At 45.1% G+C, this 19,245-nt stretch overlaps 1 protein-coding gene across 1 annotated transcript in view; it reads left to right on the top strand.

Moving 5' to 3' along the window:
• Nucleotides 1–19,245, top strand: part of SHQ1 (SHQ1, H/ACA ribonucleoprotein assembly factor) — a 162,644-nt gene that overhangs the window by 50,349 nt on the left and 93,050 nt on the right. Inside the window, 1 exon segment of the mRNA XM_038772974.1 lies at nucleotides 574–697. Within this exon segment, the coding sequence (XP_038628902.1) occupies nucleotides 574–697 (124 nt within the window).

The raw sequence follows: 19,245 nt of genomic DNA, 5'->3' as shown, positions 1-19,245 counted from the left end.
TTATGTGCCAAGCAATGTAGTAAGCGCTGGGGAGCAAATCATGATGGACACAGTCCCTGTCCCATGTGGGGCTCAGATTCTCGTTTCCCATTTTACAGATGAGGTAACTGAGGCACAGAGAAGTTGAGTGATCTGCCCAAGGTCAAGCAGCAGACAAGTGGCAGAGCCGGGATTAGAACCCATGACCTTCTGACTCCCAGGCCTGTGCTTTATCCAATTCACCATCCATCACTGTGGTCCCAGCACAGAGTACCTCGTGAACCCACCTCATAGTAATAAAGGGAACTCTGGCATTCTTTTCCCACCTCCCACCCACTCCTTGCCTTCCTCCACAGCCCTGGACTCAAGGCAGAAGGTGGATTATTTTTAACCTTGACCACACCTGTCTGGTGTAGAGCTGAAAAGATGTTGAATTGCTGATCTTTGGATCTCTGAGTTTTCTGTATTTTTGAGGCACGTTCCACAATTCTGGAGAAGCTCTCCTTTAAAACTACCCTTTATTTTATTCGAGGGCTCATTGTAGTTATGTTATCAAGTGTTTTATCTGGTAATAATTTTAATCACCTTTTACAGAGTTGGACTAGTGTTCACGATGTCCTCGTTGCCTTTGGAAGAAGAGTTTTATGTTATCCACTTTACCGACACTTCAAGCTAGTGACCAAGGCCCAAAGGGATACGATCCAGATATTGCAGCTAGGTAAGGCACTTCCAGGGTATGTTAATTTGGGTGCTGGAGAATTCCAAGTCCGTACTGTGAGAAATGGAGAAGCCTGATAAGATCTTTGTGCTTGTGAACAGTGAAAATATTTGTAGTATTCTTGATCCTTTGGCAAAATGTTAGTTTATTTTCTTAAATGGTATTTTAAAGCAAGGTACCCCTTGAACTAGCATTGTTAGACATTAGAAACACAGTGCATTAAACTGAAATTCCATTGTCACATACTGTCCTATTTTACCCCAATGGCACTCACTCCATGACCTTCTTAGAGCAGGGATTTTCAACATTTTGTGGAAACTGGGCGCAGCTAGGTTGAGCTCCTTGTGGGCTGGGAATGTTTGACAAGTCTGTTGTACTCTCCCAAGCGCTTGGTTCAGTGCTCTGCACACAGGAAGTGCTCAGTAAATACAATTGATTGATTTGACTAAGCTAAGGGCTCATGGTTTCACCTAAAATATCCCTTTTGCCCTCCACCACCCTTCTGGGGGAGCTGAGAGCCTAGGGGCAATCAATCAATCAATCAGTAATGATGGTATTTGTTAAGCACTTACTATATGCCAGGCACTGTACTAAGCGCTGGGGTGGATACAGTCTGTATCCCACATGGGACAGTCTCGGTTCCCATTTTCTAGATGTGGTGACTGAGGCACAGAGAAGTTGTGACTTGCCCAAGGTCACACAGCAGACAAGTGGCAGAGCTGGGATTAGAACTCATGACCTTTTGACTCAAGGGTGTTGACTGAGCGCTTACTCTCCCAAGTACATTTGTACATTGCTGTACAAAGCACTTAAGAGAGTACAGTAAATTTAGAGTTGGTAGATGCATGCCTGCTCTCACGGAGCATACAATTATTAGAAAGCCTTTGAAAATGGGGAGAGCTGGGTCTGATGGAATTGAAGGAGTTCCAAGGGGACAGTAATCTAATCCCCTGGCATTGCTGAATTCCCACTATCTGCTGCCATTGTTTGCCATCCTGGTCCTACACTCTGCAGTACTTGGAGGTTTCCAGGGTTCGAGGTGATAGGATGCCAATAATAATAATAATTATGGTATTTGTTAAGCGCTTACTACGTGCCAAGCACTGTTCTAAGTACTGGGGTAGATACAAGGTAAAGTCAGGTTGTCCCACGTGGGGCTCACAGTCTTAATCCCCAGATAATTGAGGCACAGAGAAGTTGTTACTTGCCCCAGGTCACATAGCAGACAAGTGGCAGACAAATGCCAAGCACTCCCTCTCTTTTGTGCTCTGGTATTTATTAGCAAATCCGGGTTTTCGCTTCCGGAGAATCGCTTTCTGAACCCGGTAGTCACCTGAGCAGCTGGAGAACTCATTTGCTCACATGGCTTCAACTTCCATCATATTGAAATCTACATCTTCTCCCTTGATCTCTTTCCCTGTCTCTAGGCTCACATCTCCTCCTGCCCTCAAGACATCTCTACTTGGGTGTCCTCCCATCACCCTAAACTTAACATGTCCAAAACAGAGCTTCCTCATCTTCCCACCCAAACCCTGTCCTCTCTCTGACTTTCCCATCACTGAGGATGGCACCATCATCCTTCCTGTCTCACAAGCCCTTAACCTTGGAGTTATCCTTGACTCCTGTCTCTCATTCAACCCACATATTCAATCCGTCACCAATCCTATCTGTCCCACCTTCACAACATTGCTGAAATCCACCCTTTCCTCTCAGTTCATTCATTCATTCATTCAATCGTATTTATTGAGCGCTTACTGTGTGCAGAGCACTGTACTAAGCGCTTGGGAAGTACAAGTTGGCAACATATAGAGACGGTCCCTACCCAACAACGGGCTCACACTACCACGTTAATACAATCACTCATCCTATCCCTCCTAGATTACTACATCAGTCTCCTTGCTGACCTCCCAACCTCCTGTCTCTCCCGACTCCAGTCCATACTTCACTTCCTGGATTAGAGAATCAGCATGGCTTAGTGGACAGAGCACGGGCTTGGGAATCAGAGGTTCCAGCTCCGCCACTTAACAGCTGTGTGACTTTGGGCAAGTTATTTAACTTCTCTCTGCCTCAGTTACCTCATCTGTAAAATGAGGATTAAAATTGTGAGCTCCACATGGGACAACCTGATTACCCTGTATCTACCCCAGCGCCTAGAACAATGCTTGGCACATAGTAAGTGCTTAACAGATACCATCATTATTCAGCGCTTAGAACAGTACTTGGCACATAGTAAGCACTTAACAAATACTATTATTACTATTATCTTTCTACAGAAACTTTCAGGACATGTCACCCTCCTCAAAAATCTTCAGTGGTTGCCCATCCACCTGCATAGCAAACATAAACTCCTCACCATTGTGCTTAAAGCACTCAGTCACCTTGCCCCCTCCTACCTCACCTTGCTTCTCTCCTTCTACAACCCAGCCCCCATACTTCGCTCCTCTGGTGCTAACCTTCTCACTGTGCCTCCATCTCGCCTGTCTCGCCACCAATCCCTGGCGCACATCAATCAATCAATCAATCGTATTTATTGAGCGCTTACTGTATGCAGAGCACTGTACTCAGCGCTTGGGAAGTACAAGTTGGCAACATATAGAGACGGTCCCTACCCAACAGTGGGTTCACAGTCTAGAAGGGGGAGACAGATAACAAAACCAAACATATTAATAAAATAAATAGAATAGATATGTGCAAGTAAAATAGAGTAATAAATATGTACAAACATATATACATATATACAGGTGCTGTGGGGAAGGGAAGGAGGTAAGGCAGGGGGGATGGGGGGGAGGGGGGAGAGGAAGGAGGGGGCTCAGTCTGGGAAGGCCTCCTGGAGGAGGTGAGCTCTCAGTAGGGCCTTGAAGGGAGGAAGAGAGCAAGCTTGGCGGATGTTGGGAGGGAGGGCATTCCAGTCCAGGGGGATGACGTGGGCCGGGGATCGGCGACAGGGCAGGCGAGAACGAGGCACGGTGAGGAGATTAGCGGCAGAGGAACGGAGGGTGTGGGCTGGGCTGTAGAAGGAGAGAAGGGAGGTGAGGTAGGAGGGGGCAAGGTGATGGAGAGCCTTGAAGCCGAGGGTGAGGAGTTTCTCCCTGATGCGTAGGTTGATTGATAGCCACTGGAGATTTTTGAGGAGGGGAGTAATATGTCCAGAGCGTTTCTGGACAAAGACAATCCGGGCAGTGGCGTGAAGTATGGATTGAAGTGGGGAGAGACAAGAGGAGAGAGGCACAGACAAGACAAGAGAGGCACATCTTGCCTCTGGCCTGGAATGGCCTCCCTCCTCAAATCTGACAGACAATTAGTCTCCCCCCTTTCAAAGGCCTATTGAAGGCACATCTCCAAGAGGCCTTTCCACACTAAGCCCCACCTTTCCTCATCACCCACTCCATTTGCTCTTCCCACCTGACTCCCTGCACCACGGTACTTGTGTATATATCAATAATTTTATTTGTATTGATGTCTGTCTCCCCCCCCACCCCCACTCCCCAAGACTGTGAGCTCATTGTGGGCAGGGAATGTATCTGTTGATTGTTGTATTGTACTTTCCCAAGCACTTAGTACAGTGCTCTGCACACAGAAAACGCTTAATCAGGCAGAAACTCCTCACCCTCGGCTTCAAGGCTCTCCATCACCTCGCCCCCTCCTACCTCACCTCCCTTCTCTCCTTCTACAGTCCAGCCCGCACCCCCCACTCCTCTGCCGCTAATCTCCTCACTGTGCCTCATTCTCGCCTGTCCCGCCGTCGACTCCCGGCCCACGTCATCCCCCTGGCCTGGAATGCCCTCCCTCTGCCCATCCGCCAAGTTAGCTCTCTTCCTCCCTTCAAGGCTCTACTGAGAGCTCACCTCCTCCAGGAGGCCTTCCCAGACTGAGCACCCTCCTTCCTCTCCCCCTCGTCCCCCCTCCACCCTCCCCGTCTTACCTCCTTCCCTTCCCCACAGCACTGTATATATGTATATATGTTTGTACATATTTATTACTCTGTTTATTTTACTTGTACATATCTATTCTATTTATTTTATTTTGTTAATATGTTTGGTTTTGTTCTCTGTCTCCCCCTTCTAGACTGTGAGCCCACTGTTGGGTAGGGACTGTCTCTATATGTTGCCAACTTGTACTTCCCAAGCGCTTAGTACAGTGCTCTGCACACAGCGCTCAATAAATACGATTGATTGATTGATTGATTAATAAATACGATTGAATGAATGAATTCTGCGGGATCCTTTTGGTAACTGTTGGCAGTGGAAAACAGGTTGCACCTATGCTTATGACGGAATTGGTGGGAATATGTGACCAGTGCAGAAGATGCCCAGAGGTGGGGGGACTGATGGAGGAAGGCGTAATAACACACATTATCTCCCCCTCTCCCCCCACCATCCTCATTGATTCACAGAGATCAATCGCTTTTGTGCTGCCTTTGCTTCCTTGCTTTTTTCATCCCCGTTCCCAGCCCCAAGACACTTATGTATATGTAATTTCATTTATTTATATTAATGTCTGTCTCCCTTTCTAGACAGCAAGCTCATTCTGGGCAGGCAATTTGTCTGTTATATCCACGGAGATAGTTTCATGCAGGTTTAGGACAGTGCATGCTTACACTGATGCTCAAAATGTTTACTAAAGATGTCCTTGAGGAATTTTTAAATTTTGTATTTGAATCAGGTGAAAGGTTATGTTGACTTTGTAGGTTTAAGAAGAAATGTCAAGGTGACTATGAGCAGAGACGAAGAAATAGGTATTTTTTAAAGTTCTGGTAAGAAAAAAGAGATGTATTCAGTGAACATGCATATGATATAAGCATACTTCTTTAAGATGTGAGGAAATAAATTCCACAAAATAAATCTTCCGATTTTAAGATTTGGGTGGGTTCACAGTGCTTTTTTGATGCTGAAAAGTAGCTCATAGTCATCTGCATTATCTTTGTGTTGGGGGGGTATTTCTGGAGTAGCTCCCATGTATGAGTAATTCAAGGACTTTCAATGACACTCTTAGCCTTTTGAGTTGGAAGAATGTCTCAAGATCAGACTTGTTTTCTGATTTTAGATTCTTTGTTGCATCTTCAAGCATGGCTGAGTAGAATAGATTGAACAAGACTACATCCTGTATCCTGCTTTCCTGCATTTGTGATAGGCGGAGGGGAGAATCAGGATTAGGTGTTGAATCCCCACTTTACAGATGAGGAAACTTGAGGAACAGAGAAGTGACTTGCCCAAGATCACACAGCAGACAAGTGGCCTAGCTGGGATAAGAACCCAGGTCCTCCAAATCCCAGACCAGTGCTCCTTCCACTAGGCCATGCTGTGACTCATGGTTAATAATCAATCAGTCGATGGTATTTATTGAGCACGTACTGTTTAGAACACTGTACTAAGCACTTAGGAGGGTTGAGTACAATAGAGTCTAGAGACGTGATCCCTGCCCATAGTGAGTTTACAGTCTGCAATGGGAGACAGACATTAAAATAAATTACCATAAGGAAAGTAGTAGAGTCTAAGAATATGTATGTAACTTCTGGAGGGAATATCAGGTGCTGAAGGGTTACACAGCCAAGTGCATAGGTGCCTCAGAGGGGAATCACCTTGACCCCTCTTACCTCACCTTGCTACTCTCCTGCAAAAACCCAACCCATACATTTAGCTTCTCTAATGCCAACCTTCTCATTGTACCTAAATCTTGCCTATGTCACCGCCGACATCTCACCCACGCCCTACCTCTGGCCTGGAATGTCTTCCCTCTTAACATCTGACAGACACTCTCCTCTGCTTCAAAATCTTATTGAAGGTACATCTCCTCCAGGAGACCTTCCTTGACTAAGCCCCCTCTTTCCGCTTCTCCTACTCATTTCTGTGCTGCCTTTTCTTCCTTGCTTTTTTAATCCTCCTTCCCAGCCCCATTACACTTATGTACATATATATAATTTTATTTATATTGTCTGTCTCCCTCTCTAGACAGCAAGCTCATTCTTGGCAGGCAATATGTCTGTAATACCGTTATACTGTAATAATAAATAATAATAATGGTATTTAAGTGCTTACAATGTGCCAAGCACTGTTCTAAGCACTGGGGTAGATAGAGGGTAATCAGGTTGTCCCACATGAGGCTCACACTTCCATTTTACAGATGAAGTAACTGAGGCACAGAGAAGTTGTAACTTGCCCAAGGTCACACAGCAGACAAGTGGCAGAGCCGGGATCAGAACCCACGTCATCCGACTCCCAAGCCCTTGCTCTTTCCACTAAGCCATGCTGTTTCTCTAAACAACTACTCAGTACAGTACTCTGCACACAGCGCCAAATAAATTCAATTGGCTGACTGAGCTTACATTCTAGAGGGGGATCCAAGACATTACTCTGCCTGTTAGAAAGTGGCAAAAGTGGGCACAAGGCAATCCTTCTACCCAATACTTGGAGCTCATTACTCCTTTAGGGAAGGAATAAGCTTGGCTGGAGAGAATACAGGAAAGCTGGTGTGTGTGGGGGCGGGTGGGGGGCTGCGGGGCAGGCAGGTTTCTTAACTGGAAGCTCAGCTGTGGGCTATGTCAACTCATTCCTGTGAGTGCTGTGAGTTCCATGTGTTGGGGCTAAATGTGACTTCTCGAGATTCCTTGAGCTCAATAAGTCTGTGAACCATTCATATGTTCTTAGAATTCAAGAATTAGAAGTTGGCTACTTATTTAATCTGTTTTGTTTTAAGTGATTCCGGATTTGTGCTGTTAATTGGCTGATCTCAGTGCTGCACTCCTTCCTCTAATAAGCCATTATGAGCCAATCTCCCTCAAATTCATCTAGACCCTTCTTGAACATATTAAGATTTTTCAGCCTGCACAATTTACTGTGATTATCATTTCCCCGCTTGACCACTGCATCAGCCTGCCTGCATCCAATCTCTCCCCTCCCCAGTCGTATTTCACTCTGCTGTCTGGATCATTCTTCTGAAAAATCATTCGGTCCATACCTCCCCACTCCTCAGAAAGCTTCAACGGTTGCCTATCCATTTCTGCATTAAGCAGAAACTCCTCACCATCGGCTTTAAGGTGGTCAGTCAGCTCTCTCCTACCTAACCTTGCTGATTTCCTGCTTCAACCCAGCCTGCACATTTTGCTTCTCTAATGCCAAACTACTCACTCTACCTCGATCTCATATATCCTATCACCGACCCCCACCCTCACATTCTTCCTCAGGCCTGGAACACCCTTTCCGTTTATATCTGCCATTCCTCCGCTCTTCCCATCTTCAAAACCCTCCTAAAATCACATCTCCAAGAGGCTTTCTCAGATTAAACCATTGTTTTCCTCCTCTGTGCACCCTCACTTCTGCATCCACTATGAACTTGGCTGTGTTCTTCTTATGCACCTTGATACCCCAGCCTCACAACAGTTATGTAAATATTGTTATACTGTACTATTTCCCCTTTCCCAAATCTCTTTTAATGACTGTCTCCCCCTTTACTTTTGTAAGCTCCTTCTGGATAGGGATTGTACTTTCCCAAGCACTTAGTACAGTACTGTGCACACAGTAAGCACTCAATAAATGCCATTGATTGATTGAGAGATTTCTGTACCTGTTGCATCTTTGACATAGTGGGAAATTTCTCCACATTGTGTTTCCATGCTTTTCTCTCCCTTCTGTGCTAGTATTTTTTTTATGGTATTTGTTAAGCAGTTAATGTGTCCCAGGCACTGTACCAAGCGCTGGGGTAGATACAAGCTAATAAGGTTGGACAGTCCGTGTCCCACATGGGGCTCACAGTATTAATCCCCATTTTACAGATGAGGACACTGGGGCACAGAGAATTAAAGTGTCTTGCCCAAGGTCACACAGCAGCCAAGTGGTGAAGCCGGGATTAGGACCCAGGTCCTAAAGTGCTAAAGGTGTCAAAAAAAAAAAGCCTCATATAAATGTCAGTATAAATTACTGAAGTCGAGTCCTCAGTTCCCTAATACAGTTTATTCCTAAATAATAATAATAATGAGCTATTTTAGATTATTTTTAGGTTGTTCATAGTTGAACAGTGAGATTCTACCTTTCCCAAGACACTATGGCCCCCAACTAGAAAAAGATGGCCATTTTGCATTCAAAAGAAATGATTAGTTTCTTGGATTTTTTTCTGAAAAATAATTAACAGTGATTGTATAACTAAAAGGAAATTGGAGTCAATCACTTCAACCATTTGAGCTTTCAGGATTGAAATTCAGTATTACATTTCTTCAATACAGATTTGAATGTAATTGCCATCCTTCAAGAGTGAAATTGGATTTATTCCCATGAGAGAAAATAGGTATCAGAAACCCTAAATTAACAAATTTTTATATAGCATTTGGAATGATGAAAAATATGTTGCAGTTCTTGTTACTCTTTCTTTAGACTTCTAGTGATTTATAGGCCCTGGGTCCACTGCTTGGTATATTAAGAAAGAATTTTGATAACGAAGCGGCCGGACCTTTTGTAGAATGCATAATCATTTTTAACTGATAGGAAAATTATCTTGCTTGATCCAGTTCTGAAGCTCTGATCCTTTCAGCACAGCGATCCTTGGCATGATCATGTTTTCACCTAGATAATGCCATTTAATAATAATAACAATAATAATAATTATGGTATTTGTTAAGCGCTTACTATGTGCCAAGCACTGTTCTAAGCGCTGGTGTAGATATGAGGTTAGCAGGTTGTCCCACGCGGGGTTCACAGTCTTAATCCCCATTAGGCAAAAACTCCTCACCCTCGGCTTCAAGGCTCTCCATCACCTCGCCCCCTCCTACCTCACCTCCCTTCTCTCCTTCTACAGCCCAACCCGCACCCTCCGCTCCTCTGCCGCTAATCTCCTCACCATGCCTCGTTCTCGCCTGTCCCGCCGTCGACCCCCCGGCCCACATCATCCCCCTGGCCTGGAATGCCCTCCCTCTGCACATCCGTCAAGCTAGCTCTCTTCCTCCCTTCAAGGCCCTACTGAGAGCTCACCTCCTCCAGGAGGCCTTCCCAGACTGAGCCCCTTCCTTCCTCTCCCCCTTGCCCCCCTCTCCATCCCCCTGCCTTACCTCCTTCCCCTCCCCACAGCACCTGTATATATGTATATATGTTTGTACGTATTTATTGCTCTATTTACTTATTTATTTTATTTGTACATGTTTATTCTATTTATTTTATTTTGTAGGGACCGTCTCTATATGTTGCTAACTTGTACTTCCCAAGCGCTTAGTACAGTACTCTGCACACAGTAAGTGCTCAATAAATACAATTGAATGAGGCACAGAGAAGTTAAGTGACTTGCCCAAAGTCACATAGCTGACAAGTGGCAGAGTTGGGATTCAAACCCACAACCTCTGACTTCCAAACCCGTGCTCTTTCCACTAAGCCACACTGCTTGTCTAATTTATCCTCCCATAGGCACTGTCTTCTTTGCTCTGCATATAGGCACTTAATAACTACTACTTGACTACTGCATTAGCCTCCTTGCTGACCTCCCCGCCTCCTATCTCTCCCCACTCCAGCCCATACTTCTGTCACTGGGCAGAATCAGCTGCTGGGTACCTCGCGAGCTTGCGGATTGGAGGGCTGGAAATGGATTCACAGACTCGAGGCAGGTTTAGCAAGATGATAGCACAAAGAACCCGCGACATGTAACCCTCAGGAGCAAAGTTATTCCTAGGCTAATAAGCAGTAAGTGCACTGGTCAGCATGGTACCCCACTTCTAGCACTTGGTAAAACTGGGAAGGAGACACCTCACAAACGCCCCAAATGGGCTTAGCCACCCCAAACTGGCTTCTTTTCAAGTAATACCAAACGGGCTACCTCATCCATTCATTAAATTGTATTTATTGAGTGCTTACTGTGTGCAGAGCATTGTACTAAGTGCTTGGAAAGTACAATTCAGCAACAAGTAGAGAAAATCCCTGCCCACAATGGGCTCACAGTCTAGAAAGGGGGAGACAGGCATCAAAACAAATAAACAGGCATCAATAGCATCAATATGAATAAATAGAATTATAGATATGTACACATCATTAATATAAATAAATATAATTATAAATACGTACATGCATGCACAAGTGCTGTGAGGGCGGGTAGAGCAAATGGAGCAAGTCAGAGTGATGGAGAGGGGAGGAGGAGCAGAGGAAAAGGGGGGGCTTAGTCTGGGAAGGCCTCCTGGAGGAGGTGAGCCTTCAGTAGGGCTTTGAAGGGGGGGAAGTGGTTAAACCAAAGGGGTTAAACCATCCCAAATGGGTTTCCTTTCAAGCAATCCCAAATGGGCTACCTCTCAAACAAGTAACCCCAAGCAGGCTGTCTCTCAAACAAGTAACTCCAAATGAACTTGAACCTTTTCAAGTTTCTGGGTCAAGTTCCTAGAATACTCACTCCTCCTAGCTCTAATGAGATGGCTCGATCGGTCTCTCGGTGCCACACAATCTCTGACAGAGTGGGCGTCCCCACCTCTTGGTAGAGGCGACAGCCCACCTCGGTGTGACGTTCCAACGTACTACAAAGAGTTCATGGAGATCCCCTCCCCAGATAGGCCTTGCTACTTCCCGATCCCCTTCCCTTCCGCTGGCCATATTTGGGGTGAAAAAGGATCGTGAGACATGACCCATAGCAATTTTCTCATTCCCGGTCTTATTGTTCAACCTTATTGCTCAGCCAGCCTCTCCAGGGTTGGTAGCGCCAGGAGCTATGGGAAGCATTAAGCCCATCAGCCTGGCCAGGGTGTGACTGGTCCCGACTTCACTCTGCTACCCGGATCACTGTGGTAAAAAAAAAAAAGTTCAGTCCAAGTTTCCCCACTCCTCAAGAAGCTCCAGTGGTTGCCCATCCACCTCAGCATTAAACTCCTTACCATCGGCATTAAAACACTCAATCACCTTGCCCACTGCTACCTTACCTCGCTTCTTTCCAATTCCAACCCAGTCCACAAACTTGGTTCCTCTATCACCAACCTACCCCCTGTTCCTTGATCTCGTCTATCTCGCCACCAACCCCTAACCCACATGGAACTTACTTACCCTTCCCCTTCATATCTGACAGACCATCACTCTCCCCACCTTTAAAGCCTTATTAAAATCCCATCTCCTCCAAGAGGCCTTCAACTAAACCCTCATTTCCCCTACTTCCTTTCCCTTCTGCATCACCCTTGCACTTGGATTTGTACCCTATATTCACCCCACTCACAGCCCCATACCACTTATGTACATATCTGCACTTGATTTTAATGTCTATCTCCCCTTCTAGGCTATAAACTTGTTGTGGGCGGGGAATGTGCCTACCAACTCTGTTATATAGTACTCTCCCAAGCACTTAGGAAGCACTCAGTAAATATCACTGATTAATTAGTAGATAATTATTTCCATATTTCATATGGAATTTCAATCAAAAGTGCAGCCAGGTCTAGAGAGGTTTTTTTTTTAACCCAGAGAAAGTACTTGTAGACTTCCATAGCGCAGAAGACCTTCATTTTTGATTCCCTGTATTTGCAGTGAACTAATAATATCTTTAATAATAATTGTGGCATTCATTAAGTGTATGTGCCAAGCACTGTATTGAGGGCTAAGGTGTGTAAAATACAATCAGATCAGATACAGACTGAGAGCCCTATATGGGACAAGGAGGAGCAAAGAGAACAGGTATTCAGTCCTTATTTTGCAGATGAGGAACTGGGCCCCCAAGAAGGTTGTGACTGGCCCAAGGTCACACAGCAGACAAGGAGAAACAGCGTGGCTCAGTGGAAAGAGCCTGGGCTTGGGAGTCAGAGGCCATGGGTTCAAATCCCGGCTCCACTGATTGTCAGCTGTGAGACTTTGGGCAAGTCACTTAACTTCTCTGTGCCTGTTACCTCATCTGGGGGATTAAGACTGTGAGCCCCCCGTGGGACAACCTGATCACCTTGTTACTTCCCCAGTGCTTAGAACAGTGCTTTGCACATTGTAAGCGCTTAATAAATGCCATTTTTATTATTATTATTTTTATTAAGTGGTGGAACTACTTGGTATTAAAATCCAGGTTTCCAGATTCCCAGACCAGTGCTCTTTCCAATAGGCCACATTGCAAATTCCTTCATTCAGTCGTATTTATCGAGCGCTTACTGTGCCCAGAGCACTGTACTAAGAGCTTGGAAAGTACAATTCAGCAATAAAGGGAGACAGTCCCTACCCACAGGGTAGAAACAGTTGAGTGATATGCAGTTACAGTCATTTCTCTTTCATTTTAGCTTATCTAATTGAAGGGAACAAACCTCACTTGCTGACTCATAACAAGGGTTATAGGTGGGGAATAGATCACCTACTGTGTCCCCTCTGTTCTGATGGCCATATTTTAGCCCTGAAAGCCAGTTATGCAACTTCATGCATAATCTTTAATCACCACTTTATTTCCAAGAAGGCACTTTATCTCTGTGCCAGCCATCAGCTTAGGGTAGGTTAGTCAGCAGCAGCGTGGCCTGGTGGAAAGAATATGGGCCCAGGAGTCAGAGGACTTGGGTTCTAATGCCAGGTCCACCACTTGTCTGTTGGGTGAATTTGAATGTCACTTTGCCTCAGTTTCCTCATCTATAAAATGGGGATTCAATCCTACTCCTACTTAAACTGGGATCCCCATGTGGGGCATGGACTTTGTCTAATCTAGATATCCTGTATCTACCTCAATGCTTAGTACAGTGCTTGGCACATGGTAAGCACTTAGCAACTGCCATTATTATTATAAGCTTTTTGCTCTTAGCCTTCAAAGCTGATTTATAGAACCAGTAAACTCTAAATTACTCATGGACAGCCTATCTTCAAAGCCCTTCTGAAATCCTACCTCCTCCAGGAAGCTTTATCTGATTTAATTTTCCTTTTCCACTGGCCATTAAGCACCAACTCATGGACAAATCCACTTTTCCTTCTCTTTTATCTGTATTTTACTTTAGCGTCCGTCTCCTCCCCTCGATTGTTCATTTCTCAAGGGCAGGGATCATGTCTCTTAATTCTGTTGTACTCTCCCAAATGTCTATTGCAATGCTCTGCTAAGAGAAGGCACTCAGTAAACACTCAGTAAGTATTTGCACAATAAATATGATTATAATTGGGAGAGTTTGATAGAAAACATAATCCCTGCCCTCAGGAACTTACAGTCTAACAATCAATCAATCAATCATATTTATTGAGCGCTTACTGTGTGCAGAGCACTGTACTAAGCGCTTGGGAAGTACAAGTTGGCAACATATAGAGACAGTCCCTACCCAACAGTGGGCTCACAGTCTAGAAGGGGGAGACAGAGAACAAAACAAAACATATTAACAAAATAAAATAGAATAGATATGTACAAGTAAAATAGAGTAATAAATATATACATATATATAGGTGCTGTGGGGAAGGGAAGGAGGAAAGACTGGGGGGATGGAGAGGGGGACGAGGGGGAGAGGAAGGAGGGGGCTCAGTCTGGGAAGGCCTCCTGGAGGAGGTGAGCTCTCAGTAGGACCTTGAAGGGGGGAAGAGAGCTAGCTTGGTGGATGTTGGGAGGGAGGGTATTCCAGGCCATGGGGATGATGTGGGCCGGGGGTCGACGGCGGGACAGGCGAGAACGAGGCACGGTGAGGAGATTAGCAGCAGAGGAACGGAGGGTGTGGGCTGGGCTGTAGAAGGAGAGAAGGGAGGTGAGGAAGGAGGGGGCGAGGTGATGGAGAGCCTTGAAGCCGAGGGTGAGGAGTTTCTGCCTGATGTGCAGATTGATTGGTAGCCACTGGAGATTTTTGAGGAGGGGAGTAACATGCCCAGAGCGTTTCTGGACAAAGACAATCCGGGCAGCGGCATGAAGTATGGATTGAAGTGGGGAGAGACACGAGGATGGGAGATCAGAGAGGAGGCTGATGCAGTAGTCCAGACGGGATAGGATGAGAGCTTGAACGAGCAGGGTAGCGGTTTGGATGGAGAGGAGAGGGTGGATCTTGGCAATGTTGCGGAGCTGAGACCGGCAGGTTTTGGTGATGGCTTGGATGTGAGGGGTGAATGAGAGAGTGGAGTCGAGGATGACACCAAGGTTGCGGGCTTGTGAGACGGGAAGGATGGTAGTGCCGTCAACAGTGATGGGAAAGTCAGGGAGAGGGCAGGGTTTGGGAGGGAAGACAAGGAGTTCAGTCTTGGACAGGTTGAGTTTTAGGTGGTGGGCAGACATCCAAATGGAGATGTCCTGAAGGCAGGAGGAGATGCGAGCCTGGAGGGAGGGGGAGAGAGCAGGGGCAGAGATGTAGATTTGGGTGTCATCAGCGTAGAGATGATAGTTGAAGCCATGGGAGCGAATGAGGTCACTAAGGGAGTGAGTGTAGATCGAGAACAGAAGGGGACCGAGAACTGAACCTTGGGGAACCCCCACAGTAAGGGGATGGGAGATGAAGACCCAAAATATTTGCAAATGAGGAAAAATGGATAGTTGGATAGGTAAGTGTTTAACGCAATGATTGTATGTACAGAAGTACTATGAGTGTGCATTAGTGATAATTACAAGAAGAAAAAATAACTGGGGAAGGCCTAAAGGAGATAAGATTTCAGAAGGGCTGTAAAGATAGGGAGAACTATGGTCTGGTGGGTTTGAAGGAGAAGGGATTTCCAAGCGTGAGGTGGGGTGTGAGCAGGAGATTGGTTGTGGGGGTTAATGAGAGTGAGGCACAGCCAGGTGCTGAACTTTGGAGAAGAGCGTGAGCTGAGGTGCAGTGGAAGAAGTGGATAAATAAGGGAAAGAGCTGATTGAGAGTCTTAAAGGCAAATGCTTGGAGTTTTTGCTTGAAGCAGAGAGATAAGTGGCCAGTAGAGGTTTTTGAGGCATGGGGAGATGTATGCATGATTCATCAGTTGGTGGTATTTGAGTGGTTACTGTGTCCAGAGCGCTATACTGCTTTGGAGAGTACTGTACAACACTTGGTAGTTGGTAGTTGCACTCCCTACCCACAAGGAGTTTATAGATAATATTTTAGAAAAATGTTTGGGCTAGGGTTGGAGATCAGGAGCCGGGAACGGAACTGATGTTAGGGGAAACGGGGAAGGACTGATCACTGCTTACCTGTTCTTTTTTCCTCTTCTTACTCCTTGTCTTCCCTTTCTCTCTTCCTATTTTCTGTCTTCTTTAATTATCCTCTTTTCTCCCCATCACCCCCTCCCCCTTCTCTCGCTCACTCATCAATTGGGCTCTCTCGTCAGTTATTCAGTCATATTTATTGAGCACTTACTGGGTGCAGAGCACTGTACTAAGTGCTTGGGAGAGTACAATATAATAATAAACAGATACCTTCCCTGCCCACAATGAGCTTACAGTCTAGAGGGGGGAGACAGACATTAATATACATAAATAAATGACAGATATGTTTATAGGTACTGTGGGGCTGGGAGGGGGATGAATAAAGGGAGCAAGTCAGGGTGATGCAGAAGGGAGTGGGAAAAGAGGAAAGGAGGGCTTAGGCAGGGAAGGCCTCTTGGAGGAGATGGGCCTTTAATAAGGCTTTGAAGTGGGGGAAGAGTCATTGTCTGTCTGGGAGGGCATCCCAGGCCAGAGGTAGGACATGGGCGAGAGGTCTGCCACAAGATAGACAAGCTTGATGTACAGTGAGAAGATTGGCATTAGAGGGGCAAAGTGTGCGGGCTGTGTTGTAGTAGGAGAGTAGCAAGATGAGGTAGGAGGGGGCAAGGTGATTGAGTGCTTTAAAGCCAGTGGTGAGGAACTTCTCTTGTTACTGTCTTTCTTGGTAGGGTGAGTAGGCTATATCCAGTGTATGTCTCATACGGGAGTTTATGGGATCAAACAGTGAGGTGTATTATGGCTAGGCTTTCATCTTAAGCTTGTTTAACCCAGATTCTACTCTATGATGATGTATATTAAGTTGTACCTTTTTGGGGGGAAACTTATAGTCATGCTTGCAATATATGTTAGGTCTCCAGTATCCTTTTTGTATTTAAAGGTTATTTGGATATTTTGCTGTATTCTTCTTTTAATTGGATAGCAAATCTATGTAGAAGAACTTCACTTTTGCAATGATCATGGTGTTTGTAGTTTTTTCTTTGAGATAAGGCTATTTGAAACTGTTTTGACTAGATGTTTCATGAAGGTTGATGAGTAATAGCTGGGCAGCAGCTTGATATGGTGAAAGTTATTTGGTGACAATGACTGGTTTCCTGAAGGCTGTTTTCGCAATTAAAAAATGGGTTTGTCACTCTTACCTCTGACAATTAGTAGTCCTATAGATCAGTCATTAACTGGGTTAATAGCCAATTTTTCACAGCCTATTGCTTTTCTAAATTATTCTGTAGATAGAATAGCATAATTAACACAAAAGAAAGGAGCTATGCCAGGATATTAAGTGGTGACTTGTGAATTTTTATTAAAAACATGGAGTCCATGTTCAAGAAATTGTAAGATTGAAAGTGCTTGTCAAAGAGTTTGTGAGTGCAATGTGGGGTTTTTTTGTGCATTTGTCTTTCCATAGACCTCTGCAAATGTTCTTTGGTCCCCAACATTCCATCTTCCTTGAGAAACACTTTTCTCAGCCAAACCAGATCGAGATTAGTTTGGATGAGTTTTAGGGCGAGAGGACAAGACCAAATTGAAAACTTCATTGTAGCAAAGCCACCAGAGATGAAAAGCCAGGTGTGCCAATTCCTAACTATAAATCCACTCCGCCTCCTAATTTCTTTCCTTCTCAGTCAGTAATATCACCGTCCTCCCTGTTGCAGAAACCCACCATTTTGGAGGTCCTCATTGACTCCTCACTGTCCTTCAGCTCTCACATTTGATCAACTGCTAAATAATAATAATAATAATAATAATGGTATTTTTAAGTGCTTACTAAGTGCCAAGCACTGTTCTAAGCATTGGGTGGGGTAGATACAAGGTAATCAAGTTGTCCCATGTGGGGCTCACAGTCTTAATCCCCATTTTACAGATGAGGTAACTGAGGCCCAGAGAAGTTAAGTGACTGGCCCAAAGTCACACAGTTGACAATCCCTCCCTGGATCCACTTCCTTCTCTCCAGCTCACAGCCACCTTAATTCATGCCTCCCCACCGGCAGTCTTTCCCCATTTCAGTCTTTGCTTAATGCTGCTGGCTGGATCACCTTCCTAAAATGAGGAATTTATGTGTTAATCTGTCACATTATCCTCTGAAAGAGTGCTCTTATTTCCTTGTTTCCTAGCTCCTCCCACAGGTGTGCTTTTTCACTTTCCAGTTGACTTCTCTCACCGATCCGTAAAGAGTCCGTGAAAATTGAGGTGGGAATATTGCTTGCTAAAAAAAGCCGAGGTAAACCTAGTAGAATTTCAGTTCAGTTCAGCTTGTCCTCTTTGATGTCTCCTTTGCTGATCACTTGGCTGAACAGCATGAAGTTTCTGAACATCTCTTCAGAGCATGTCAGAGTACTCAGAACTACTGTGTGACTGTAAAGGAGAAAACTGTCCTGCTATACACAGGGTAGCCGACTGAGCTAATGGAGTAATTAACTCACTACCACCACAAATGCTGCTACCTACTGGCCCCCCCTGCCAGGGCACAGAGCAACTTCCCTCTAGTCCTTAGTTCTACCAAAGCCTAAATCTTTGTTCTCCAAACAGTCTAGCTTTTCCTATCTTATGCCACTTAAGCATGTGAGAACAATAATCCATAATCCTGTAAGGCTTCTATAAGTCCTCCTTGAATAATATTCTGTGCAAATGTTCTGTAGACACACACCAGTCCAGAGATGGTTGATGAATTCAACACCGCTGAATATTAAGAGGAAAAGTCTAGGCCTCTTCAACTTAGCCCTGCATTAGGAAAACTTTTTCAGCATTTCACACGATGAAACTGAGCATGACATGTAGAAGGGCTAGTATTTGAAACGGTTCCTCTTTTTCCCTCGACCCCTAAAAAAGCCACTTCCTAGTATAGTAAAAACCCACTTAACACTGTGATGTTAATGGAAATTTGAATCAATGGAAATTTGGAAGGTTTCAAGAGCTTCCATAATTTAAAGGCGAGAAAGGGTGTATGTGTTGGTGTGCCTTTATCTGCTTGTTTTTTCTGCCCTTTTTTGTGTCTGAGATTGTATGTCACCCTCTGTGGGGGATTGTGGGTTTGTGTCTGTGTGCTCGCCTTCTCTCTGCTTGTTTGTTCCTTTAAGTCTGAATGGAGAAACAGGAGATGTACCCTATTCATGCCTGTGCCTCTCCCCCTCAGTCTCCCCCTCACACACACAATCACACACCCCGTGCCTCTGTCCTCCTTCACAGCGGGAGTGATTTATTATTAATTCAGGCTTTTGTTAACCGCAATGAAAAGTAAAACCTACTGTCATTTGGAGGATCTTGGGCAAAAGGAGTGAGCATCAGAGGGGGAGTAATCGTTACTGAATAGTTGGATCATGGCCAAGTTTAAATTTAGAGATTGGTGGGAATGCAATCTCTGGAAATCCTGCCATCCAGCAGCACAGAAACTGTTTGCCTATCAGAACTCCTCAATGCTTGCCCATCTTCCTGCCCAAGATGGCCCTAGTAAGACTCCTGAGAAAAGTTTCATGGGAACGCTGCAGGTGAGATCATTAATATACCATCCAGATGCACTTAGT

This window comes from Tachyglossus aculeatus, chromosome X1 (genome assembly GCF_015852505.1).
Source record: "Tachyglossus aculeatus isolate mTacAcu1 chromosome X1, mTacAcu1.pri, whole genome shotgun sequence".
In the NCBI taxonomy this organism is placed as follows: domain Eukaryota; kingdom Metazoa; phylum Chordata; class Mammalia; order Monotremata; family Tachyglossidae; genus Tachyglossus; species Tachyglossus aculeatus.
Note: the sequence above shows the minus strand (reverse complement) of the source record. Positions and strands in the feature narration are given on the sequence as shown.